The sequence below is a fragment of the Silurus aristotelis genome, assembly GCF_946808225.1.
Source record: "Silurus aristotelis genome assembly, chromosome: 16".
NCBI lineage: Eukaryota > Metazoa > Chordata > Actinopteri > Siluriformes > Siluridae > Silurus > Silurus aristotelis.
In genome coordinates, this window is record NC_139589.1 from 10,084,608 (window position 1) to 10,111,425 (window position 26,818).

The 26,818-nt window shown below is 37.9% G+C and overlaps 1 protein-coding gene across 12 annotated transcripts in view; it reads right to left on the reverse strand.

The window, feature by feature from the left end:
* The window catches only part of gria4b (glutamate receptor, ionotropic, AMPA 4b), a 102,255-nt gene that overhangs the window by 42,358 nt on the left and 33,079 nt on the right, over positions 1–26,818 (reverse strand). For all 12 annotated transcript variants that reach the window (XR_014537272.1, XM_083564855.1, XM_083564854.1 and 9 more), the window contains exons 3-6: positions 12,995–13,234; positions 6,906–7,090; positions 3,555–3,608; positions 3,089–3,247 (exon numbers count right to left, since the gene is read on the reverse strand). Coding sequence is in view for 11 of the 12 variants with exons in the window: in XM_083564855.1 (XP_083420981.1) it covers positions 3,089–3,247; positions 3,555–3,608; positions 6,906–7,090; positions 12,995–13,234 (638 nt within the window). In the remaining variant the exon portion in view is untranslated. The remainder of the gene's footprint in view (positions 1–3,088; positions 3,248–3,554; positions 3,609–6,905; positions 7,091–12,994; positions 13,235–26,818) is intronic.

Genomic DNA, 26,818 nt, shown 5'->3' on the forward strand with positions numbered 1-26,818 from the left:
TGAACAATGACTTTCTTGGTCGGCTACTGTTTAGATACAAGCCGTTGTAACGCATTGAGTCTTGGTGAAGGGAGAGCTCGCTAACTCCAGTTGCAACAGAAATCATATTAGCACAGACAGGTTTCCAAAACTCGTGCTTTTTTATTTTTCTTGGCAACAGCGTTACGGGTTATTCAAAGAAACTTAGAAATGAGCATCAGAAAATAATATATTTTTTATAGAACATAGAACATATTCCTTGGTCTTGCACACATGCAGTAATAGCGGAAAAATGCGGCGTCAGGCTATTCCCAAAATACTGCTCTGCTCTTAAAGGAGCCACAACATATTTCACCTGTTACACCTTGTAACAGACACTGTGTTTCGTTAAAAACACTGTCAAATTCAGTGGGTGCGGCTTATATATGAGTGCGCTTTATAGTCCGGAAATTACGGTAGTTTGGAAGCTATTTAAAAGTGTGTTCAAGCATGTGTGCACAAGTTGGAGTGGAGTTAAGGCTGTTTCTGAAGAATTAAGTTAAAATACCAGTTTCTTAGAAATGATTAGTCCAGTCAAATTGATATTTGTTATGTGCATCCTCTAATCTCTATAATAGATAGCTAACGATTTTACTCTGTTACGAAAATATGACTAGAATCAGCAGGTATTTACATTTACACTCTCTGGCAGATGCTCTTATATAGACACTTACAACTATCTCTTTTATACAACTGAGTAGTAAAGAGTTAAGTGCCTTACTCAGGGTTACACCATTGGAAGGTTGGTGATACTGGGATTTTAACTCATGAACTTCTAAGTTGAGCTACCACATCCCACTTCCATTATCTTCCATCATTACTTCCACTGGTCTATTGACACATGTCTCTTTGGGTTTTGATGCAACCAAGCAAAAATATATTTTTTATGTATTTTATGTAATATAAATTATTTTATGCTTTATGCAAAAAAAAGTGCTTGGACCCACCAAATTGCCATTTATGGGTTTCTTTTAATCATGCAATATGGCGAGCTGAGCAACTGTTGTAATAAGAAGAAAATATTAACACCAATGTGGGAGAACTGTAAACCCCCCCTTAAATGTTAATTGGTGGAAGCTAAGAGCTAAGGCTGGGCTTTTGTATACCGCTTAAAATTATGTTATCAGTGTATTATTATAATTCCCTACCAAAAATAAAACCAATGGGGCATTTTGATGAACATATTTGCTTTCAGTGTACGTGTCTGGTCCACGCGTCAGCTCCTTGGAACCAGCTACTAAACTCAATTTTAATCCGCTCTTCTCGAGTGAGTAACATTTCCGCCTTTTCTTTCTGCACCTCCTTTTCCATGCTTTAGACACTTTTATCTGTTTGAAGGCAGTTCAAAGCTTTGGGAAAAAAAAGCTGTAAGAGGTGAAGGATTGCTGGCATGATTTTTTTTTTCTTTTACACACAAAAACCCCCTGCTAAACCCTTGGAGAGACCTCAAGGCAAGGAGCATCAGATTTTCAGAGGAAATGAGGGAGACAAAAAGAAGAGCACGTGAAAGAGAAAGGGGAAGAAGGTAGGGATGAAGAAAAGCAGGAGTCTAGCACAGAGCTGCAGTCATGTATTAATTATCAAAGTTCATTATGTCCTCCAGGCTAGGAGGCGGATGTTGCATCATTCCCTCAGATTCATTAGAGAGGCTTTGGAGTGATGTTGAGAAGAGAAGCAGCCTGCCGTTAGCACCAGGGTGGGGGGTTAAAGAGAACGCGTTCAACCCCATTCATCCTGCAGTAATGCCTTCGTTTCATGGGCCTCTGCAGTTCAGAGCAGGGCGCAAATTCATCTAAGCCCTTAAACAAGAGGACTGAGCTGGCTACAGCTGCTGAGGATTCAGATGATGAAGAGGATAGCGCAGGCTTTGGGGACTCCGAGAATAGTCATGGCACCAAAAGAGCTTCAATTAAGTGCTAGGCGAGCATTGAGTGTGGCTTCAGCTATGCAAATAACACGGCTGTGAATAAACACACAGAGTGGAGACTATGCCAGATCCATGCTGTTCAACCTGCAGTCAGTTACAATGTGTATGAATCACCGATTTCTAAGTCAATATGTGGTCAAACGCACACACACACACACACACACACACACACACACACACACACACACACACACACACACACACACACACACACAAAAAACACTGCTGGCCAAGTGTCCCTCTGCGAGCCATTAAAGCCTATAACCTCTCGAGGACAAAAGTCCCAGCGTTCGCCAGCGGTGTGTGCTTAAGAAAAGCCGTCCTAATGCAGCATCCCTCAAGGCCACGACAAAAGGATTTCCTACGGAACGCCAATCTCATGACATTCTCTACAGACCGTCATCCTCTTTAGCTCCCGTGGGCATGTGCAATCACGGTGAAAGAAAAAGGACTGAAATGCAGCAGTGGCTTTGAGCATCTCTGGCAATGTTACACACAGGATGGCTAATGGGAAACTGCTGATGCTGAAAGAAGATTAATCATTGCATATACAGCAGGTCTATAATATATAGAATAATACATTGCCTATGGGGCTTTGGGTGATGACGTGTACAGAACAACAGCAAACTAAGTATTCTGCTTAGTTTGCTATTATTATTTTGGTGCTGTTTAAATTCAAGGAGGAATTTGTTTCTGTTTTCAGTTCCACATTCAGGTAATTTGGATAAACATTATAATATCAAATGTTAACAAATAAAGTGCTTTATATATTTGTTCTGGCCATAATCCGTAATCAGAAATGATAACCAGGAACTGGGGTCAAAAGCCAAAAACACTTTCAATTTAAGAAACAAGACACAGGTGGGCACAGTAAGTTAAAAAAAGGCAAAACCAAAATTTAAAAACATGCTGCTTGTTGCTATGGAAACCGGTATGAGAAGAGAAAACCTATAACAAATAGTTTTATTAGTATTTTTTAATTTTTCAGTGGCTGCATTGCTCAAAGAACATTTGAAGGTTTGTTGTTGTATTGCAGTATAGACCACCAATTAAATTAAGGCTTCAAATTGAGACATCTACATTCTGGTTGGAATATATTCTAGCAGGAACTGATGCATTTAAATAATGGTTGAGTGATTTTACCTTGGGAGGGACATCAGAGCCTGGGTACTCTCTCTGGTCTAGCTTGTTCCAGCGCTGCAGGAGCTTAATCACCATGGGATTGCTGAAGTCCACCAGCTGAAAGCCTGTCACGTTTGCCCCGCCATGCATGAAACGCTCCAGATTGATGTCTTTAAAACCCTGTTGCAGTGGACAAAAGGCAGAGGAAGAGAAATATTCAAGCTGGCCTGTGATAAGACTGACTCAGTAAATACTCGTCCCCCTGCTTGCCCTCGTGAGCCAATCCCAAGCCTGTTCTGTTTTGTCACTGTCACTGCAGCCCAGAATATGAATTAGACTTAACTTTGTGAAAAGGAAAAAAAAAAAAAAAAAAAAAAACACAGAGGAGAGGAGAGAAGAAAGAGTAGAAGGGCATGAGTTGAGAAACTATGAAAGAAGCAAAAAAAGAGGAAGAAGAAAAGTATAAAAAAAAACAGGGGCCACTCACCAAATTTGCCATGATGTAATGGTAGCCTTTGACGTGCTTGCCGACGCTCACAATCTGCGAACATAACACACAGCCATCAGCGTTCACCCGACACCTGAATGAAACGCCTGCACTGCCAGCCGAGGGGGAAATCAGACTTCTGCTGTTTTTAATTAACAGTAATAATAGAGACTGCCTCGGCTTATAATGTTCTGTCAGTGCAGAGATATTAAGTAAATACTGCTTCTCATATCTCAAAGTCGTGTGACAGCAAGGGAAATTATTTTGAAAGGCAATCATGAGAAAAACTGTCATAGCATATAGAAAACACTCACACTTAGTGGCACACTAAATCATTGTAAACAGGTTTAAATTGTTTACAATGTTTGTTGAGTTCAAACTCTACAGACACAGTTGGCTGTTTATGCTCACATGCATTTGTACCTAATTTGTAGCTAAATGCTTGCAGATTACAAATATGCATGTAATATGCTAATCAGCTCTTCATTCTAAACCACCAAGTTTGTGTTGATCTTATTTCCAGATGTTTGGCACTGGCTGGCAGGTCAAAAATTTTCTTAATTCAAATTAACTTAAATGAATACAGTGCCATTTTCCATTTCATAAAGTGGATATGTATATTGTTTGGTCCATAATCTTGAACCGTATTTATAATTATCAAACAAAATATCCATTAGATCTTGCTAAGTACTTGTTTTAGGCTTAATATTAACAATGATCTGTACATAGTTAAAATAGATTAGTGGTATCAGGTGGGTATTTAATTGCAATAGCAAATTATGTAGGCAACAGGCTCTAAAAATGACAAACTACCTCTTTAATCCAGTGCTGATCACTGTGAAACACTGTGGTGAAAAAAAAAGGGTTTTATTTCCCTAGTTTTCTTTCATTCATCTTCTGAACATGAATTTATGTCTTTGTTTCTTTATTCTTTTTGCATGCCCATGTATAGAAGGGGCTGCGAAGGAACCCAAAAAGATATACACTCTATAAGTATTGAATATTTGTGAAAATTCTACACTGCAAAGATTTCTAGGTCCTCTGAGGTTTGGATGCTTGTGTAAATAACCATTGTGACCAATGTGAGCACCATTGTTATGTAGCATTGCATTAATCCTCCTGAACATGGAATTCACCAGAGCTGCACAGGTTGTTGCTGGGATCATGCTTGATTGTAGGCAAGACACAATTTTCTTCGTACTCCTCACCAAGGCATCGCCACACATGCTGGACACCATCTGAGCCACACAAGTTATTTTTGTCTCATCAGACCACAGGCATTGGTTCCAGTAATTCATGCTCTTGGACAGGTTGTCTTCAGCAAACTGCTTTCTTGTGAGCCAGATTCAGAAGAAGCTTCCTTCTGGTATAATGGCCATGCAAAGCGACTTGTTGCAGTGTGCGGCTTTTGATCTAAACACTGACAAGGGGACCTTATGCTTTAGCAAATTCTTAAGTAATGCTGCAGCACTCATGCGTCTGTTTTTTTGAAGCAAGTTTCTGCACCAGGACTGCACCAGGACTCAACTTCTTTGACCCTTGCGAGGCCTGTTCCGAGTGAAACCTGCCTTGGAAAAAACTCTGTATGAACCTGGCCACTGTACTTTAACTCAGTTAAAAGCTTAGGCTATTTTTGTGGAGAGCAGCAATTCTAATTCTCAAGTCCTCAGAGAGTTCTTTGCCATGGTCCTATTTTGAACATCCAGTGGTCAGTATGAGAGAATTGTACTCAAAGCACCACATTTGAACTGCTCTACAAAAACAAAACATGATGAAACAAAAACATGATGAATAGGACATGTGACTTTGCATGGTTACACAACGTATAACTGTTATCATTTAGGGTGTACTCACGTTTGTTGCCAGCTATTTTGACAATAATAGCTGTATGTAGTAATATTTTCAGAGGTTATACAAACTGCACATTGAATACTCTAAAAGATATCAAAGTTCCATTTCTATAGTATTGACCCTAGAGAAGACTAAAATGTTTGTTGAAATGTGAGAGGTGTTCTCACTTTCGTGAGATTCCACATGTGTATATATTTATATACGTATACGTATATGTATCAGCAAGATCTGTTTATATATAATACATATATATGTGTGTAAATACATATATATGTGTGTGTATATATATATATATATATATATATATATATATATATATATATATATATATATATATATATATATATATATATATAAACAGATCTTGCAGATCTTGCTGATGGAGGACAGGTATTTGAGAAGTCAAGTATCACTCGTTCAAAAGAGGAGAAATCCTGCTGTGAGCCACTGTCAACCCCACTGATTTCCGAGTGGTTAGGCAAGCCAGCGTGCATTCTAAACAAGATCCGGTGCACAGACCAAAAAAACCTTTTATTGGGATCAGGCCATTTAAACCAGTAATTTCATTTCCAGCATCGGATGGTAGAAAATTCAGGAAAGAATGGTATGCAAATAATGAATGGCTTGAATATAGTCCCGCCCTTGATTGTGCTTTTTGTATCTAACAGATATAAGAAACACCACGAGCGAGAAGAAATTTTCTGAAATCGCAGTACTTAACACTGAACAGGCCATTCACATACATGCTGATAGGAAACCAAGACATCCTCCCCAACATCAGTTCCTGACCTCAATAATGCTTTGGTGACTGAATGAACAGATCCCCATAGTCACTCTCTAAAAGCTAGTCTAAAATGGTCCAAGAAAAGTGGATGCTACTATAAAAGCATAGGGCTACTAAATCTGCCATGAAATATTAAAAAAAGCACATATAAGTGTGATGGTCAGGTGTCTGAGATCCCTTATCTATATACTGTAGTATATGTGTATATATAATATACACTCACTTATATTAAATCATGAATACTTGCTCATTCGTGCACATGTCTAATCAAGAGAACAATGTAAAAAGAAACAGCAGAATGAAAAAAAAAATCTGTGAATTTAGTTGTGGTTGTTGGTAGCAAACTGGTATGTATGAGGTTTTCAGAAATACTTTGGTTGTCCTGGGAATTTCATGACAACAGTCTATACAGTTTAGACAAAATGGTGTGAAACATGACACTACAGCAATCGACTGCACCGGCACTACAATGGTAACCGTCTGCCATGTTGTGTTAGGGTAACTTCTGTCAGCTAAGACCAGAAATCTGAAGCTCTAGTGGACACAAAATTGTCAAAACGTGACAGCTGTAAATATTCTTCCTAATGAGTTTGTACATATTAGCATGCACATTTTTTTATATGTATTTTTGTTTCATAGTTGTCTGTAATAGTTCATAGTGGTTTCCAGTAAAAATGGTCTTGTATGTTTAGTTTGCTTATTGTGCTAAGGTGTACCTGCTCCAGCATGTTGGTGAGTCGCTCTGGCTCAAGGTCTATGACAAATGTTTTCTCCTGCCTGCGGTCCAGGTCCTCCAGCAGCTGCCGGTAGTTTGCGTCATTGAAGTTCTCCACACAGATTGCACTGACCTGCCAGCCATTCTGACCTGCTTTCTCCATGATGGCCTGCAGTATAGAGTATCCTGAAAAAGAGAAAATGAGGCTGTCATCATAAATAAGAGCAAGTTTTTTTTATACTAATTTCAATATTTTTATAGTGGTCTTAGCAGCTCAAAAGTCATAATATTCAAGATCAAACGCTTCGCCAAACCTAAGTGCTGTGAAAATATTTTATTTGTGAAAAAATATATTTTGTTGCTCTGAAACATATACAAATAACTTCTGTTAGCTTGTGAATGCATTGTCTTTATTGGAAAGATAGTGTGCTTGCTAAACTAGCATGATTCTCGAGTCAACAAGTATTTTTTGAGGCAACTCAAGTATTTTTTTTTATTGTGTACATAACATTAATAGCCAGATCCACAAGCATATTTTAGGCTGTACAGCTTAAAATATCCACTCACTTAAAAAAAAAAAAAAATAGCCTATACATAGAACCCCATTAAAACGTGTTTCATGCTAGTTATGTTAAGCTTATTTTAAAATTTTCAGATTTAACAAGACCCAATAATGCCTGCTGCAAATACTAGGCATGTTCTCAGGTTGCCAAATCACACATACAGTGAGGAAAATAAGTATTTGAACACCCTGCTATTTTGCAAGTTCTCCCACTTAGAAATCATGGAGGGGTCTGAAATTGTCATCGTAGGTGCATGTCCACTGTGAGAGACATAATCTAAAAAAATAAATCCCGAAATCACAATATATGATTTTTTAAGTATTTATTTGTATGATACAGCTGCAAATAAGTATTTGAACACCTGAGAAAGTCAATGTTAATATTTGGTACAGTAGCCTTTGTTTGCAATTACAGAGGTCAAACGTTTCCTGTAGTTTTTTACCAGGTTTGCACACACTGCAGGAGGGATTTTGGCCCACTCCTCCACACAGATCTTCTCTAGATCAGTCAGGTTTCTGGCCTGTCGCTGAGAAACACGGAGTTTGAGCTCCCTCCAAAGATTCTCTATTGGGTTTAGGTCTGGAGACTGGCTAGTCCATGCCAGAACCTTGATATGCTTCTTACAGAGCCAATCCTTGGTTATCCTGGCTGTGTGCTTTGAGTCATTGTCATGTTTAAAGACCCAGCCTCGACCCATCTTCAATGTTCTAACTGAGGGAAGGAGGTTGTTCCCCAAAATCTCGCAATACGTCGCCCCGGTCATCCTCTCCTTAATACAGTGCAGTCGCCCTGTCCCATGTGCAGAAAAACACCCCCAAAGCATGATGCTAGCACCCCCATGCTTCACAGTAGGGATGGTGTTTTTGGGAAGGTACTCATCATTCTTCTTCCTCCAAACACGTTTAGTAGAATTCTGACCCAAAAGTTCTATTTTGGTCTCATCTGACCACATGACTTTCTCCCATGACTCCTTTGGATCATCCAAATGGTCATTGGCAAACTTAAGACGTGCCTGGACATGGGGGACCTTTCGTGCCATGCATGATTTCAAACCATGACGTCTTAGTGTATTACCAACAGTAACCTTGGAAACGGTGGTCCCAGCTCTTTTCAGGTCATTGACCAGCTCCTCCCTTTCTCACCTTCCTTAGGATCATTGAGACCCCACGAGGTGAGATCTTGCATGAAACCCCAGTCCGAGGAAGATTGACAGTCATGTTTAGCTTCTTCCATTTTCTAATGATTGCTCCAACAGTGGACCTTTTTTCACCAAGCTGCTTGGCAATTTCCCCGTAGCCCTTTCCAGCCTTGTGGAGGTGTACAATTTTGTCTCTAGTGTCTTTGGACAGCTCTTTGGTCTTGGCCATGTTAGTAGTTGGATTCTTACTGATTGTATGGGGTGGACAGGTGTCTTTATGCAGCTAACGACCTCAAACAGGTGCATCTAATTTAGTATAATTAATGTAGTTGAGGTGGACATTTTAAAGGCAGACTAACAGGTCTTTGAGGGTCAGAATTCTAGCTGATAGACAGGTGTTCAAATACTTATTTGCAGCTGTATCATACAAATAAATAGTTTAAAAATCATATATTGTGATTTCTGGATTTTTTTTTTTAGATTATGTCTCTCACAGTGGACATGCACCTACGATGACAATTTCAGACCCCTCCATGATTTCTAAGTGGGAGAACTTGCAAAATAGCAGTGTGTTCAAATACTTATTTTCCTCACTGTATCTGACATTTCATGGCTATTTTATGGTGTGAGTCATCAAAACAGCCCCTTAGCATATGAGATCAAAATAGTAGTGTGAACATTCTCTTTCACAGCAGCTTCTTCTCCCCTCCAGAAAACAGATCAGTGCTTGCCTGGCTGTCTGGTGCTCCTAAAATAACATACAAAACTGTGATATCGGGTTCATTAAGTCACTAGCAGGCACAGTGCTGCATGTTTTCACAGCTTTGAAAGGTTGTTGAGATTCTGAAAGCACTGATGAGTAGAGATTTAATTTCAGCCTGCCACATCGCTGTGCGTTAGATATGTTAATGTAGCTGCTGGACAGAGACACCAGCAGCCTCCTAGGGCCACTTGACTCCAGGATTAGCAGATGTCCATGTAAAATGGACCCTTATGGTCGCAATCAGAAACTGGCATCACCTCCCGTTCGCTGCGATAATTAATGGATTAACCTATGCCTAATCTGGCAAGTCTGCAGTTCACCATTTGTGAATAATATCTGTTTTGATTGCTAGCCTACTGTTAGCATGTTCTACCATCCATAGTCTACATTTCCACATGGTGAGGCACTGGAGCCAGCACTGGCAATCAAAAATAGTTTCTTAACCAACAAGCGGAATGATGGGGTGCCTTCCAATTGCCTTTGTACATGGTTTTATTGTTGTTGTTGTTGAAAGGAATCATATATCATTCTGTTCAGAGTGAAATAAATCAATATAGCAGCTGTATAACACTGGTCCTCGATGAATAAGCTGTCTACTGATATCTAAACATATACACAAAAAATTATCCCGAATATTGAGGTAAAAGTTCTGCTACATACATTTAGTTTTTTTAATATAAGTTTTGCTAACTTGGTTTCTATTGACTCACAAGTCCAGGGATTGTAAGTGCAGAGGCAGAGGTCAAAGTTCACCTAGATAAAGTTAATGTAAAGCGTAAAACATTTTTTTTTTCATGTCCTTTGAACACCAGTGAACTTGCTTTTCTATGAGGTGAATTCTATTGATGCTTGGTCTGAATGCTGCTGCAGCTAAAAATGATTGTAATGATGTAAGCAAGTGGTTACAAATCATAAATGCTAGGCCATAGATGCTGGCAATGTATTTGGAAAGAATACAACCACTCTTGAGATCACATATAAAGAGTAAATGACACTTATATAAAAATATTTTATTTGTGGTATCAATAAAAATTGATTGAATGTTTAATAATTAAAATAAACAGATTGGCACATGGGCAAAACAAATGTTTATGTAAAAATGTTTAATTTTTTTTTTTTTAATTAACATGTAATTAAGCAAGAGTACAAGAAGTGATTTGTAATAATACTCAAAGTACAACCTTCCTGTAATTATATTTAATGATAATGATAGAAGTATTAAGTAGTTTTTATCTCAGGGGTTTCTTGTAGTCTAGAGCTGCTGAGATGCTGAGATTTGTATGTATTAATAAAGTAAATAAGCTGCTTGCCCAGGTTTATATTAGTTTTATATCCCGTATAGACGTTTGGTTTCCTATTGAGGACCAGAAATAGTTACTTGTCAGGCCTCTCTGATATCTGATACATCATTACACTAGCAGAAGTCCAGCACAGCTGCACCGGATAGTTTTATAAAACGCCTTCACTTTTAATTTACAGCCACAGCCTTTACTTCAAATAACCAACACAGAACATAGCCACTGATTAATATCTGATAAATCTGTAGCCTGTGGCTGTGTTTGTGTGTGTGTGTGTGTGTGTGTGTGTGTGTGTGTGTGTGTGTGTGTGTGTGTGTGTGAAGTCCAGCAAGACACAGCAACCATTTGAGGTATATATATATATATATACACACTTGATATTAAAGCATGTCAAATAATTCAATCCTACCCCAACATATACTGTGTATCCTCTAATCCCAAGACACATGTTTCATTAGGTTGCTTGCCATTTTTCAATTTAACAGTGATGGTATTAGTGAAAACCCCAAAAATAACTGATCTTTATTAACTTTCAAATATAATCAATCAATAGATCATTAAGTTAATAAGGTGGTAATGTGTTGATGCATGATAATGTATTGCTGGGTGCTATAATGAAACAAATACTTTCAAACAGACACAACTTCCTCTACAAGGAAACCAGTACTATATAATAGAATGTGCATTACCTGCAAAATTATTTATATAACTGTTATGACAATAGCTTCATTCTACTATGCAAAAATCCACTAAAATAATCTATTCCCTGTAGGTGGATCCTAGTGATAAACAGTGATCACACAAAATAACTTGTTTCTTATAACATTGCATGTGACTGGTCGCATTTCACATTCTGACTCCACCTCCGTTCTGAATTGCGATGTTTGCCAGTATTTGGACTGTTTTTGATCTCTGTTTTTGGTTTTTCTGCATTGAGACAGAGTCTGGCTCTCGGCTTTAGGACTGTTTTTTTTTTTGTGTTCTCTGTTTTGCTTTACAGTTTTGGAGCTGCTTTTTAATGTGTTTTTTCCTCTGCCTGTTTCTTTCAGTTTTTACTTTACCCCTGTTGCACCCTGCATTTGGATCCTCCTCCCAGTCTCACCCCTGATAAAACAATCTGGTAAAAAATGGACCGTTGCTAAATGTGTATGGACCAAAGCTCTGGACTTGCCCTGCCCTAAACTGGCAATTTAAAGACACATCCAAGACGGGCAATATTTTGAAGCTGAGCCCCCAGCAGAGATCGGAGTACTTTAGGGCACGTCATGAGACTGGTTTAAGTCTGGTTCCTCATAGGTCATAACTGAGACTTTGATAAAAGGTGATCACAGGAGATAACTTGTTTCTTATACCATTAGACGTGAAGAAACGTGGATAGAATACATGATGCAATGTTTTCTTTATTTGTTTTTAAAGGTTGATTAATTAGTAAACAATTGGAAGAGGAATATAATAGTTCATGATGTGCTGTTACTGGAAAATAATTCATTATTTCTACTAAGGTGGTAACTTAGTATGGAAGCTGATGTTATCACCAAACCCTGTCACTGATTATTATCCCACCATGAAATGTTTTATTTCTTATGTGAAGAAAAATCTGTCACTTGCACTAGTAAGCACTTCAGGTTACATGAAGCTGTCCCCCTATTTTCCTGGATTCGATCCTGTGGGTTACTGAGTTGTTTCTTCAATGGAAGCCGCTCAAAACACACAATTCAATGAAGACAGATGAGGATAAAGTCAGATGTATCAGTAGCTCATCTGCCAGGCTCTCGCAGGAAGAGAGTGCACTTTTAGAAATGTGTCAGTGCAGAAGCCACAGTTCTCCTCCGGGACTCCTGCCAGTGTAGCAGTCTAGCACAGTGAGGGGAAGAGGAAGAGAGAAGAAAAGACACTGATGGAGAGGAAAGAGAAAAGATGAGGGAGGGTAGGGGGGGAAGACAAGGCTCTGATTCTTCGTTGCGGAAGTGGTCGTTAGGGTCTGGGAGCTCAGATTCTGGCATGTGTTCCGGGAAGAAACAAAACCACAGCAGCAATTGCTCTTAGGAAAACACTAGGAGGAGTGAAAACAATCACTTCACAGGGGGAGTCCATCACTTCAGAATGCCACTACTGAACACTACCCGATTAAATAGTATTACTTTTATTCAGCTTTTTTTCATGTATGCTTACACTGCTTATACTGTTTATACTACATTACTAAATGTTACTACACTACTAGTGATCTGCCATATCACCTTACCCTTGCAACATGTGTGTGTGTGTGTGTGTGTGTGTGTGTGTGTGTGTGTGTGTGTGTGTGTGTGTGTAAGTGCATTTAATTCTCACCCCGATCTGTGTCATATAGGAAGACGAATCGGTTCCAATCGTAGTGGTCGAGTATACTGAGCAGAGCTCCTCGTATAGACGGCCTCAACTGCAGCACAAACTGACTCTCGCCCTCGATGGGGAAACTGGGCGTAATGAGGGAGATGTGCAGCGCACCACAGAAGGACGTCAGCGTGTGTACGGAGCGTTTGTCGTACAAGCCGAAAATGGCAAAAACGCCCCTCGAGTACTGCGAGCAGACTGGAAAAGAAAACAACAAAGAAACAAAGAGAAAGTTAGGTACCTAAAAGTTTAATTAAACAACAGCCCTCGAGGGAAAACATGGCTTCATGTTGGCACTCTATAGCATTTACAAACAAAGTAGATTAGTGTAGGGTTTGCTTGTAGAATTCATTCACAGACTCTTCAAATATTCATAAGTGCTCCTGAGAGTCATTTACCCCGATGGGTAACTTACATGAACAAGTGTATGAATTTCATCATCACATCTCATCATCACCCTTCTGTGAATTATGCCTTTGAATATCAAAGCGGTGCTTGTTCTCCCTAGACCAAACTACAAAACCACAGACTTAGGTTTTGTATTTATGCCTTGGGAAATCAGTCTTTTTTTTCCTAAAAAACAAATGCCATCTTGTTATATGGACTGAAAAAGAACGTCTTTAACTGCTTGCAAATAAACTGGCAAAATAAATAAGGGTTTCACTGAGCTACAGCTTGCATCAAACAATATCTATGCTGATAGCAGGAATCCTAACTTTGATGTTTCTTTCGTTCCTCCTGCCAAACTCTGACAAAAGACGACCCCATGTCTCAGAAAACTAAAAACCAAGCAATGCCTTGTTCTTTTCTCCATTTCATCAAGAATATACAGATGAACACTGGGTACCTCGGCGCTCCCTGCTACGCTTGACAGTCTCTGTCACAATTATACTTACACTGAATATAAAACCAGCTGAAGTGTCTTTTGTCTAGCCGTCTTGATAATTCTCCGAACGACACTGATTGCCGCTCACGTGCATCTGAGGATAATTGTAGATTATTATTCACATCTTATTGTGTTTTAAATACAGGCTCACTGATAATGCATGTGACATGACAGTTATCTTAATGACTGCAGAGCTTACATCTAGATGGGAGGGGTGGGGGTTGAGGCAGGCAGTGTTTGAGACACCTGCATGGACATTTTCCGCCAGCACAACCAACCATAGACATTCTCATGCTGCTCAACTAGGACAGAACTGTCACACTAGAGGTTCTTATCCACTCTGGTGGAGTGTGAGAGTGCTGCAGCTCTCTAGCCGCCTTTTCACGCTGCTGTCATTTCATTTCACCCGATTTCCACAGTCGACATGTTTTCCTGTGATGCTGAATTGTTTCTCTTTACTCTGCTTGTCATTCCTGAGCCTTTATACCATTATCCAACAGAAAACAATTACAAAAAGATTTAGTGTCTTGCCCACACCATCCACCATGCACCTTTTCTCTATTAAATTTCCTAGTGCTTTCATTTGCTTATTTCAAAAAGGCATTAGAACTATTACGCAAAGGACATCACAATAACCAGAAAATCCAGCTCGAAGATCCATCTGTAAGATTGATTATGGTACAGTGGAGATGTTTCTTTATATTGACCATTCTGAGTTTAGATACACAGCCATTCGCGGCCGCATCAATGCAATTCCCTGTCTGCCTCTGTCCCGTTATAGTTTTTCAAAGATGTCTTCTATCATCTTTTATCTGCTGGGTGGGGGACATATGCTGAAATCACTACGGTGAGCCCGATCCCCAGACAGGGATGGAGTTCAAGGGAAAGAAAGTGCTAAAGGGGACATGCTGGCTGCTTGTAGCAATCAAAGCAGCAATCACCTTAACAACACTCTCACCAGCCACCTTCTCCAAAACGTCAGCTCAGCTATGCTCCAGGATGGCTTGACCTTTTTTAAAGGGGCCAGGATACAGAACAGAACACAGCCCAAGGAAAGCTTCCTTCTGACATTAACAAAGATTATAATTAAAAAAACCTGTCACGTTTCTTGCTTGGTTTTTATGTTCACACAGAATACAAAAGTCATCAGCTTGGCTTTTTGGTACATAATCTACACTTTGTGGTTAAAGCCTTCAGAGAATGACAGTTAGTCAGCATAAGCGTACATCGAGCCCTGGCCCTGATTGGTGTTGATGTCCAAATAGAAGTCAGGGTTTTTCCATTCAAATGAGCTAGCAGGTTAATGACGCTATCCTAAGCTACACACAATCAATGCTGTTCCCTTTTTACATGCCAGACTTTGCAATAGCTATGTCCATGTTTAAACTCATTTAGTTCTCTTAATAGATCATAACCACTGATCAAGTTGACATAATCTGGGGACCTTCATTTTACCAACATGTAACAGCCAAAAAATGAAGTCATCTATAACCAGGAGACTCAAAACTATGCTGTTTGAATAAGGGAAATGGTATTCCTCTCTTCTTGTCAATCAGACCAAAATAAATCAATCGTAGGTGTCTGTGAGCTCATGCATGCAGATGGAGGCTGTTTGTACTTTGCATGGAGTTTTTAGTGGCCTTGTGAAGTAGCATGAGCAGGAGTTTGGAACGATGCTGTGGCTGACTTCATGTGTCTCGGAGGAAGTCTGTAGAAGCCTTCAGCCCCCAGGTTTGCTAGTTAAAGCTGAAGCATGGGATTTGGCAAGCAACCAAAATGGGAGAAAATTAAGGGGAAAAAATGTATATTGATATAAATTCTGATAACTACTATTGTCTTCATTTTGCATTTTCATAAATGACTGGTGCTGAAAATGATTTACTGCCATGAATTATTTGAACTAACTTAAGATGCATAGCTGATTTTTTTGTTTTGTTTTTTAAATGTGCTTTATTGAATATGTACACTGCCTATCAAAAGTTAAGAAATAATTCATTTAATGTTATGAAGATTTACTTTGACCAAACATATATATAAATGTATAGATGTTAAAATGGCATTTTATTGAAAAATACTCTATCGGCAAAAATTACAGCTTTTCATACTCTTGGAATCTGGATAGTTCGTTTCTCCAAACATGCATCTGAAATACTCTGCCATGCCTCTTGTAAGACGTGTAAAAGATGTTCTTCTTAACTGGATATTGCTATTTGACCTGAACTAATCCATTTCATTCCAGTACATTTCACTAGTATTTAGGTGTGGTGATTGTGCAGGCCATTCAATTCTAAATAACATTCCAGCCAGCTGTTTGCTTTTCTTATTGATGCTTACAGAGCTGGGATGTATGCTTTAGTCATTAACTTGGTTCCAATTAGCCACAGTCTAGACAGACCTGCATGGCGTTTAAGTATGGAATGGTAGATATATTGGTTCAGTATTCCTTATACCCAGAATAAGTCTCCAACCATCCCTGCTCTAAAACAACCACAAACCATTAAGCCTCCACCTTCATGTTTGACTGTGGGTGTGAGTCTACTAACATCTTCTCTCTTGTTCTCAATCTTATATAACTTTACCTGCTAGAGCCTAATATGTCGAATTGTTCACAAAACTTTTTTTTCAGTCATTCACTGTCCAATTCATGTGTGGTTTTGCCTTTAAGTTTGTTGCATGTAAATAAAAATAACTGGCATGTGTCTCAAAAACAATAAAAGACTAAATATTTGCAAACCTTTGACAGGCACTGTGTTTAGAAAGAATTCCTCCTACAATACAATAGAACCTGAAACTTATTTTTGAAATTGTTGTAATCTACATTATTTGACATCCAGTAAAATCTGCTGCATGATGCACAAAGCTAAAATGTAAATGACAACAGTGTTTCAAACATGTATTGCAAGCATGTATGCTCACCCATCTGCTGACAGAAAGACAGGTGCAAAACAGGGATTTCTATAACATCAGCCAAATGTTAATAAGGTAAGGTGTACTGGTATTTATTTGCATACAGGTAGATTAGTAGATCATGCACGAAATTGTCAAACTCTACAAGCACAAAGAGTCTTAAAACCTCCACAATTAATACTTCTCTTAGTAGAAAAGAGGGTGGCTGAAACTATGTTTTTTTTTTCTTTTTTTTCTTTTTTATATACTCCTAATCTGCTTTTCTTTGATTTGTAAAATACACTGTACAGATACATGTTTGTAGACACGTGACCATAAGGTTTGTCTGTTTCATCCTATTCACATTTCTATTTCCCTTTTTATTCCTGTTATAACAACCTCCACTCTTCTGGGAAGGTGTTCCACTAGATCTTGTGCTTGTGAAATTTTCAATGCTATCGCATCCAAAGTCATCCTATACAACTGTGTTACCGGTACTTTTATATATTTACTTAAATAAGCATATGAATTAAACTAAGGTCAACACAAAAAAAAATGAAAGAAAAGAAATATGAAAGTGAAAATGAATCTTCTTATTATTCCTTGCCCACTTGTTTAAAACAAGTAATGTCATTAGCTTGGCTACACTGTAAAATAATAATTTTGTTTAGATAATGTTTTTCTCATTACTTTAAAATGCTGACTTTAGTAAGTTTAAACTTTTAATTATAAATTACTCACAGAGACACACTGAGAAAATAACCCAGGACTTTTGGTAAATTGTTCAGTAATTTCTTTACAGTAACAGACTTCTCTGTACAGTAAAAACATCTAGCTAGATGTGGACATTATTTCTCCCCATACTGAAGCAATATAGACTATAGTTATATAGATTATATTATCTATTGTATTTAAAAACACTATAAATGCACTCTATTACCAAATCAACAGTGGAAGTGAAAGAGACAAATTACAAACCAAAAAGAATAGTTAACTTCTTCAGCTGTATTTGTATGTTTCAATTGTTTTTATTCTGTAAATACAACAGCACAATTTATTTGAAAACTAAAAATAGTAAGTATTAAGTAGGCTATTACGATAATGTAAACAACATTGGAATTTATAAGATAAACAAAGAGTTGAATTACCTTTTTGAAATAATATGCAATGCTGTAGCCTAGCTGAGATTGCTGTTTTTATTGACAAACTTTTACTTTTTCTTTTTTTTTCTTTTGGATTTTTAAATATTTTGAAATCAAAATAAACTGGCTGAATACAATGATCCATCTTCAAATGGCGCTGATGCGAATCGGGCTGAATAAAGCTCTGTTTATCTTAGCAATCTTCAAGGGATGCATTCATTTCGGTGCTACCAGGTCAGTACGCAGAAAAGTTGGATTTTGTTCATCACTGTACAAATAGTCACTTCATGAATTCAGAGGGTGGAGGCTCACATTTTTGTGGTAATATTAACTGGTTACACTGCAGGACAAAATAGCCTTGTTTGGCACTGCCCATCTTTGTCGGTGAACTAGTGTATAGGTTTGTTGCGGTTATGAAGGCAAACCCCATTAACCAAGGAATGCTGGAAAACAGAGCCGGCTTTCCACTTCATGCATCAGTGCCAGCAAAAACCTCACTCCCATGCGCTCGACTTCATTTCCCACATTGCCTCTGGGGGGCTTCCTCTTTCCAACTGTGCCCCTCCTCTGGGATACAGTCTTAAAGATTATGATATAAAAACAGCCATGGCAGTGCAGAGGACATATGGGGTGAGAGAATGGCTTAGTTTTATACAGCTTCAGTGGAAATAAGAGAGAGAGCAAGCCTTTAGCTGACTCTTCATGTGTGATGGTGAGGTTAGGTGTTTTTTCTTTGTTGTTTTGTCTCACAGCAAGGCTGCAGAAATGCTAAGAGCAACCTTGGCTTTTCGAGGGAAATATAACTGAACTACACTAATAGGATAGGATGTCTGTTGATAAATGTCTGCAGCTGTCTCTACAGCCCACAGTGCACAGCGCACTATGTCGGGATTTTCCTTACTATAGCACTTTCACTGCTAAAAATTGAGGAAAAATAGGGTTTGGTGTTTTTTGGGGTCTTTAAGTTCTAAAAAAAAGTGTGTGTTTCCCAATGTGCAGTCACAGATTGCATCCTAATTGTTATAAATATAATATTAATATGAATGTATTTTATATAAAGAGAACATAAGCATTAGGAGTCTTAATGACCAAACTATTGAGCTTTTCGAAAAATTATTTAGGAAAAAAGCAATAATTCTCATATTTCTCCTGTGTGATAAGAAACCGGGATTTGTGGGCCTTCAAGATTATACATTCAGATGACGCTTTGTGCATACACCAATATTTATACAATTTATATAATCTTATTTATATATTCTTATTTATATAATCTATTATATATAATCTTATTACATAATATTTATATGATATTACTATTATAATAAATATGGCAAGATTAATACTACTTATTATTATTAATACTACTTAATGTTAATGTTACTTAATTACAGTATTACTTAATATTTATAAAACTTGAACTCAATTCCACTCCAAATACTTATTTTTAAGAATTTACTCCCTTTATTTATTTATTTATTTATTTATTTATTTTCCCGTCCATGTTCTCTCTAATCATATGACAGCTACCAAACAGTATTTGCGAAGGCTGTTATGTGCTTCCTTTAAGCCATGTGAAGCCAGTGGACTGCAGCTATTTGAAGTGATGCTCCTGGAACGACATGTTTGGAGGATAGCATTATTTACCCAAAACTGCATACAGTAGCTTACAGATGCCTGTGATTGTCTACAAGAGAGCATATGCCTCCTTTCGCTGAATGAAAGCATGGACAACTTTCCTTTAAGAAGCTTCTGGCCACGGATGGCTGTGGGATTCGAACTCGCGATCTCCGCATGCAAAGAGCAAACACATTGCAGCCTGATTTCACTTGATTATAAGTTTCAAAATGTGTGGAAAAACCTGGATTAATATATTTTATAGTGCACACTGTCATTATCATCCAAGATTTCAAGATTTTTACATGACAAAATTCCCATGTCTAGTCTACTGTACATAGGTTACTTCTTCCAGAGAACAGAAACGCAAGAAGCGCAAAACCATAAAATGTTTAGAGAGCGAGACAGCGTCAAAGTGGGGAAAGTCAATAAATCTGCCACACATCATTTTCTTTTGGCTTACTCAGACATTCAGTGTGACTAATTCCAGCTCGCAAATGAATAAATGTACACGTTGACAGTAACATTTGGAAATTTTTGTCATCGCAAGCATTAATTGCAAGAGGGGAGGTGAGAAGAGAGCATGTATAAAAGCAGAAGAGAGGAATGAAAGAAAGACGACAATGGAGCGACATGCGAACACCTGTACACATCAGCTCTGGCATCGCCCCACTGACCTCCACTCCTCCATGTCTGGCTGTTAAATGTCACAATCACCTTAATCTCTTCCTCACCAATGCTGCTGTTTTTGTGAAAAGCATTATGAAAAACATCTTTAATACATGTGCAATCGGTGGGAGTGCAGACAGTGCAGAACAAATAATCCATGAGGAAAGGTAAGAGGAGGCAGAGGAGAAATGGACTACAGAGTGGTGAAGTGATCCCTACTACATGTAGCAAACACTATAGTGCTTAGCATAGACAGGAAACTAGGAACATTGTTATGTTTGCCTCAGATACTTGAGTCCACTCCCAGGTCTGTTTTGCATTCACATGGAAGAATTCCCTTCAAACCTTTGAATGATTGAATTAATTCCACACAATGATTTTTATATATAAAGGCTTACAACACATGCTAGGTAAATTTACTTTCACCTTCTTTGGATCTGCTGAAGCTTCAACACCCGTGGCTGTTTTTTTAAAAAAAACACTAGTACTACATTATTATATTTCTGACCTAACTAAATGAAATGTATTTGTTTTTAAAATTAGGCTTATCTAGCAGATATTGATTTATTCATAAATCAGCCACTATGGTCAAGCTTAGAGATTGCATTAAACAATGACCATAGACATCAATTATATCACAATAAGCAATAAGTGATTTTTGACAGTGAGTGATTCAAAATTCTAAATGAGCTATAGCCTGTGTGTAGCCAGTTGCTCATTTATTTTGCAATCATTAGTAAAATTATCCTGTTAATTACATGGCTAATTAGCCAAGAAATCATGCATTTGCTCCAAAAAATAATGAATCAAAATAAGTTCATTACTGGTTACAAGCTACATTAAAAAATAAATGGAACTGCAGTGACTAAGATAGCTGTACTGTGTTTTCAGTATCTTGAATGGTTTGATATTAAAGTGTTATTGAAATCGATAGATCGATGGGTTGATCCATTCATTCATCCAACCTTCCATCCATCCATCCATCCATCCATCCATCCATCCATCCATCCATCCAATTATCCTTCCATCCATCCATCCATCCATCCATCCATCCATCCAGCAATTTACTATAGCTATTGTTGATGTAGCAAATTAGGTGTAGTACACAAGGTTTCAAATAGTACAATAATGATAGACGCCGTTCAACAGCAACAGACAACATTCAAAATGGTGGATGATCTCCATAACAGCTGTTGACAAAATACGAGTAATGCCACAGTTTTGAGTGTGAGCTTTGTGTGAGTTTCTTCTCCATACTTTTCCTTTCTCTCTCTGTGAAACTAACAATGCAAACAGAGATGTCAGTTATGTTGTTTCAACCACTTTTTCTCATGACTGAAAAGAAGCAATAGAATAGCGGCCCCAACAGAAATCCACCCAGTTTTCTTCTTTCCAGCTAAATAATAAAGTCCGTACTAAAAGCAATGAACTGAACAGGACGTGACAGTGTGAAGGCATTATAAATATTGTCTCAAATGAAATGCTTGGAAAATTCATAAAAAGGCAATGAACAGTTTATTATGTAAACTATATAGTATGTTTCCAAAACATATTATACAGAAAAATTTATCAAAATGTTAATAATGTAACACATAATATATGACCCTTTTATTTCTTTATAAAAATGCTACTGGCCATCTTTAGTATATGCAAGCATAATTAAATCCTCAAGCTTTGTATAGTTTAATCTACCTAAAATGCTCTACCTCAGCTATAATATCGATATTATTATTGATAGCGACTAAGTTGGTCAGCAAGATTGCAATGCGTGACTGGGGGTTGTACCTGCCAAAAACATTTTATATCTAATATCATCTTAGCTGTTGTGTAGTATTTTGTTCTTAGGCATAAAGTCCAAAGCACACAGATTATAATGGCAAATTAAAAGTACTCATCCACCGATATGCCTTCTCATTTCAATAAAAGTAAATGTGTATGCCGTTCGGTGTCGTTGGAGCCAATCCTGAAATAAGTGGATCATCAGTGCGTTGATGTTTGCCTTCATAATCAGACGATACATATTCATATTCTCTCTGAACGAGGATAAACAGAAGCGGAAGCGGTAGCATTTCCAGATATTAAAAGGCTCATCTTTGAGCATGTTATGTGTTATGCTGACTTGCTACCTTCCTTCCTTCCTTCCTTCCTTCCTTCCAGTCCTCTTTTTTTTGTATTTTGACATTGTTTTCTCAGTTTATAACAAACACCCTTTTTATGCTTCAACATTCTTAATGCTTTCCCAAATGGCACGATGACAGGGTGTGCCTTGCAGGGAAAGACTGGCCCATTTCTCTCTCTCTCCCTCTTTTTCTCTTTCTCTCTCTATCTTTGGCTCATACCAACACAGACAACACACACACACACACACACACACACACACACACACACACACACACACACACACACACACACACACACACACACACACACACACACACACACACACACATACACTTACCATTTCTTTTATTCATCCACCCTTGCCCTCTATTTCTCTCTTTCTCGCCTCCCTTTAGTAAGGCAAAACCTTTGCTCTAATCTCTGCTCCAGTCTCAGCCCTTTCTATCGCTAGGCTTTGTATTTCCATCTCTCCTTTTTATTCACCCTGTGCCTTTTAGTCTCTTATCATCTCCCTCCATCTCTTTCTTCACGATGCCATTTTTTACTCTCGATCTCGTTTATATGTATTGTTCTGCTTTGCCTTTTCTGTTTGACTAGTTTCTTTGTATAACATAGCGCTCCTTCCCCTGCTCTCTCTCTCTCTCTCTCTCTCTCTCTCTCTCTCTCTCTCTCTCTCTCTCTCTCGTTTCTCTCTCTCTCTCTCTCTCTCTCTCTCTCTCTCATAAAGCTTTAGCCTCATGTCTGTGAGGGTTTAGCAAAAATGAAACCACCTTCAAAAGCTTAACAGCTTGCATACTCTGTAGCTCTGTACTGAGCGAATGCATACAAGCGTTTTGGTGCTGCAGGGGGCGCTATTATATTTTTTGACAATTTCTCAAAACTCAAAACCAGAAAATTGCTGCCTTGCAAAAGTGATTTGCCCTGACAAGTGATTTGCCTCTTACATCTGCTTTGTAAGATGATTTGACTGCCAAAGCTATAGCACAATGTCTGTTTTGTTCCACAGCTGCATCATATTGTTTGCTCGTAAAGTAAACTGAGGTTTACTTTAGTGAACTTCTGTCTTTCCTCAGAGATTTACTGTGTTAAGTACTTAATTTATTTAGAATCGGTTCTGCCCTAATACTTGATGTGGCGTGATGACAGAGCTAGAATTTTCATTGATCTCTTGCATGCAATTGACCTTGCATGTACAAAGCCAACTTCAGAATAATTTAGTAAGTTTGTTACTACAAGTGTCCCACCAGAACATAAGTATCCAGCTTTTGATATTTCAAATGCTGTGCCAGTCTTGTCGTATCCTCACACTGCACCACGCTTGCTCAGATCACTGCTCGACTGGTCCCACTGTCTCTCAGGTGGTGGTAGGTATACAGCAAAAGTCTTTTCTGTTTTGGCACCAAGGTAGAACAGCTGAGTCTGAGCTGAATCTTCAAACTACAGGTGAAGGCCCTCCTCTTCCTAAAACACTTCAACTAGCACTTGTTTTCTTTAGTTTCTTACTTAGTATGTTTTATGTCTTTATGTATTTTTTTTTTAAAGTGTGCTATAATTCCTCCCAAAAGAGTTTAGGCTAAAGGTGTATTAAGTTTGCAACCTAGTGGACCAGTGTTGATTTATTCATTGGTAGAGATTTTCTACGTTGCTCTGGATAAGGTTGTCTGCCATGCTGGTTTTCCCCTCTGAAAACCAGCATGGTTCCACAACTTAAAATAGCTGGTGAAATCTAAGAAAATGGCATAAATAATGTGTTGTCTTTTATTCAACAACAAAAATATATATATATTTTTTCTAGGTTGCACCAATTATTGCACAGGTCTCCAATAAAGTAAAGAATCTAATAGCCCAGATGTTTTGTTTTTTTTTGGAAATGTTTTATCTACATTGTAATTAGACAGTTTTATATATTTATACATCATGTTTAGTGTTACATGCGGCTCAGTTTATATTTATACGCTGGTCTGTCTCTGTTGATGCCATCATTTAAAACAAACTGTGGTCCACTAGCTGAAGTAAGTATTTAAAGGCCAACAATGTAGTGACATAAAATTTGCATACTAAGCTATCTAGTTAAATCAAATAAGTGTTAGTGATGAACAAAAATATAGCTGTTATGATCTATATTTAAAAGTAGCTTGTTGTTCTCTTTAAACTGAAAGCTAGGAGACAGAGGAGGCATATATAAGAGTGTATATGTTTAGATATGAATGATGCACATAGGAAATTGGTCTCAAACCGAACACTGATTAGCATACCTCGAGACAGGAAAAAGGAAAACAGCATGAAAACAATCATCAGTGTATGTGGTAATCCAAATAACACAAACCCTGGCAGGTACTGTTAACAAAATCCACAGGATGAAGCATGTCCCCAGAGAACACAGCGCTGCTGGGCCAGGCAGAAGCAATTGTGTTAGAAAACACCTCAGAAGACGGGCTCGCTGCGGTTTTATCACAGAACACGACGGACATATGAATCGGAATCAGAAGACGCCACTCATGATGGCCTCCACAAAGCACCTTGGGGAGCTCTGATTAATTCCACCCACGCTTAAAATTAAATCTAAATTGAGGGTGGAAGAAGCTGGTCTGTGCAGCACCGTGACACACACACACATTCTGAAAACTGAAGACTTCTATATCTGAGGATGATAGGCTTTTGCAACATAAGCTGTCAGATGTAGTCAGACTCATAGATGCAAGCCCTTGCTACACACAGAACACATCGCTCACACTACAAAGAAAGGAAAAAAATGTCAGGGTAAGAAAGCAGCATTTGTAAAGAGAATACTCTATAAGTTTGTTAAGATTTTACGATAAAATAGTCCCTATTTGCTATGACATAAGCCTCTACTCATCTGGTTCATTCCAGAGGTGTTCAGTAGGGTTGAGGTCATAGCTCCATTGCAAGACCCTCAAGATCTTCCACTCCAACCCATGTAAACCATATCTTCATGGAGTTGGCGTTACGCAAAAGGTCACTGTCATGTTGGAACAGATTTAACTAAGAAAACATTTTATGCCACTGCATCCAAAGACATCCTATTCAATTACAGTTTGTGCCTCCAACTTTCTGGTAACAGTTTAATATTCACATATACTTGGAGAAGTCAAGTGTTTAGAAACATTTGTGTAAATGATATCTGATTTAGTTTTTTCTTATATGAGGTGGTATCAAAAAGTTTCAAGACTAGCGCTCTTTACACGATATCGCCTTCAAAATAGTCCCTCTGGACAGCAATACAGCACTTCCAGCGTTCCTGTCACTACTGGAATATGTCCTGGAAGTCTTGTTTTTGTGTCAAGTGTGTCAAGCACCCTCTGCTATTCACGCTGGAGCTCCACAACTGTGTCAAAATGGCTACCTTTGAGCTAGATCTTCATCTTGATGAACAAGGTGAAGTTCTCAGGAGCCAAATCTGGCGAGTATGGTCCAGAAGTGAGATCAAGAGTTTTGTTTTTACTTTTCCAGAAACAAATTGATGCACACATCCGACAATTAAAACCGCCCGTGTGGAAATCAAAAGTTCAGTTTGGTGTTCTGATTATTTACATAATTTAAAACACCATAAATACTTTTAAACATTTACTAGAATAATAGTAATAATAGTCTTCATGGTCTATATTGAGTATGGTTTCACTAATAAGAAACATACATTTGCATAAAGAATCAGTAATTGTCCATGCCCATGTTGATCAGAGTATTCGAAACTTCAAAAGTATTCATTTAAGGTACATTTAGTACAGATATAAATGTGTAATTAAGTTGCGCTTAAATATTTTAATTGATTGCCAGCCCTAATATATACAGGTATGTTTGTGTGTGTCTTTATTAACTATTAAACCTTCAGTAAAAATATCATTGAGAGACAAAATTAGGTAAAATGTGTATTTGTTTTCATTTGAACTAAATATATGGTCTTTTACTGAGGTAAGATTGTCAACTGTTTACTTTTACTGTTAACTATTTTCTGTTAATGTTGAAAAGAAAAGAAAATCTTCTAATCTTTGAATTTAATAACTCTTGGGGAAGAAAATTGGAAAATTACAAAAACATTACTGCACTTCCCACACTTTAAGTCTATGTCTCATACTTGCATACTTTTTTCTTACCTGCTGAAGAACTTTTACCAAAACACCGCTATCATAAACCACGATTTTCCTTCCTAGTCGGCCCATACTAAACGTTGATTCAATGCACTTTATACTCTTTCCTTCTTTACACCTGTATAGTGTAATGATTTATATCCCACTATCCGACTTTACCTGAAAGAAGATGAATTGCTTTTCGAGTCTGATTTCTCTTAAGGTTTCTTTCTTACCACTTTCTCCTTGCCACTGTCATTTCTAAAATCTATAAATCTAGATCCAGATTTCTATAAAGCTGCTATTGTGACAGTGTCTATTGTTAAAAATGCTACACAGATAAAAATTGAATTGATTATTCAGCCTCAGTATATCCAAA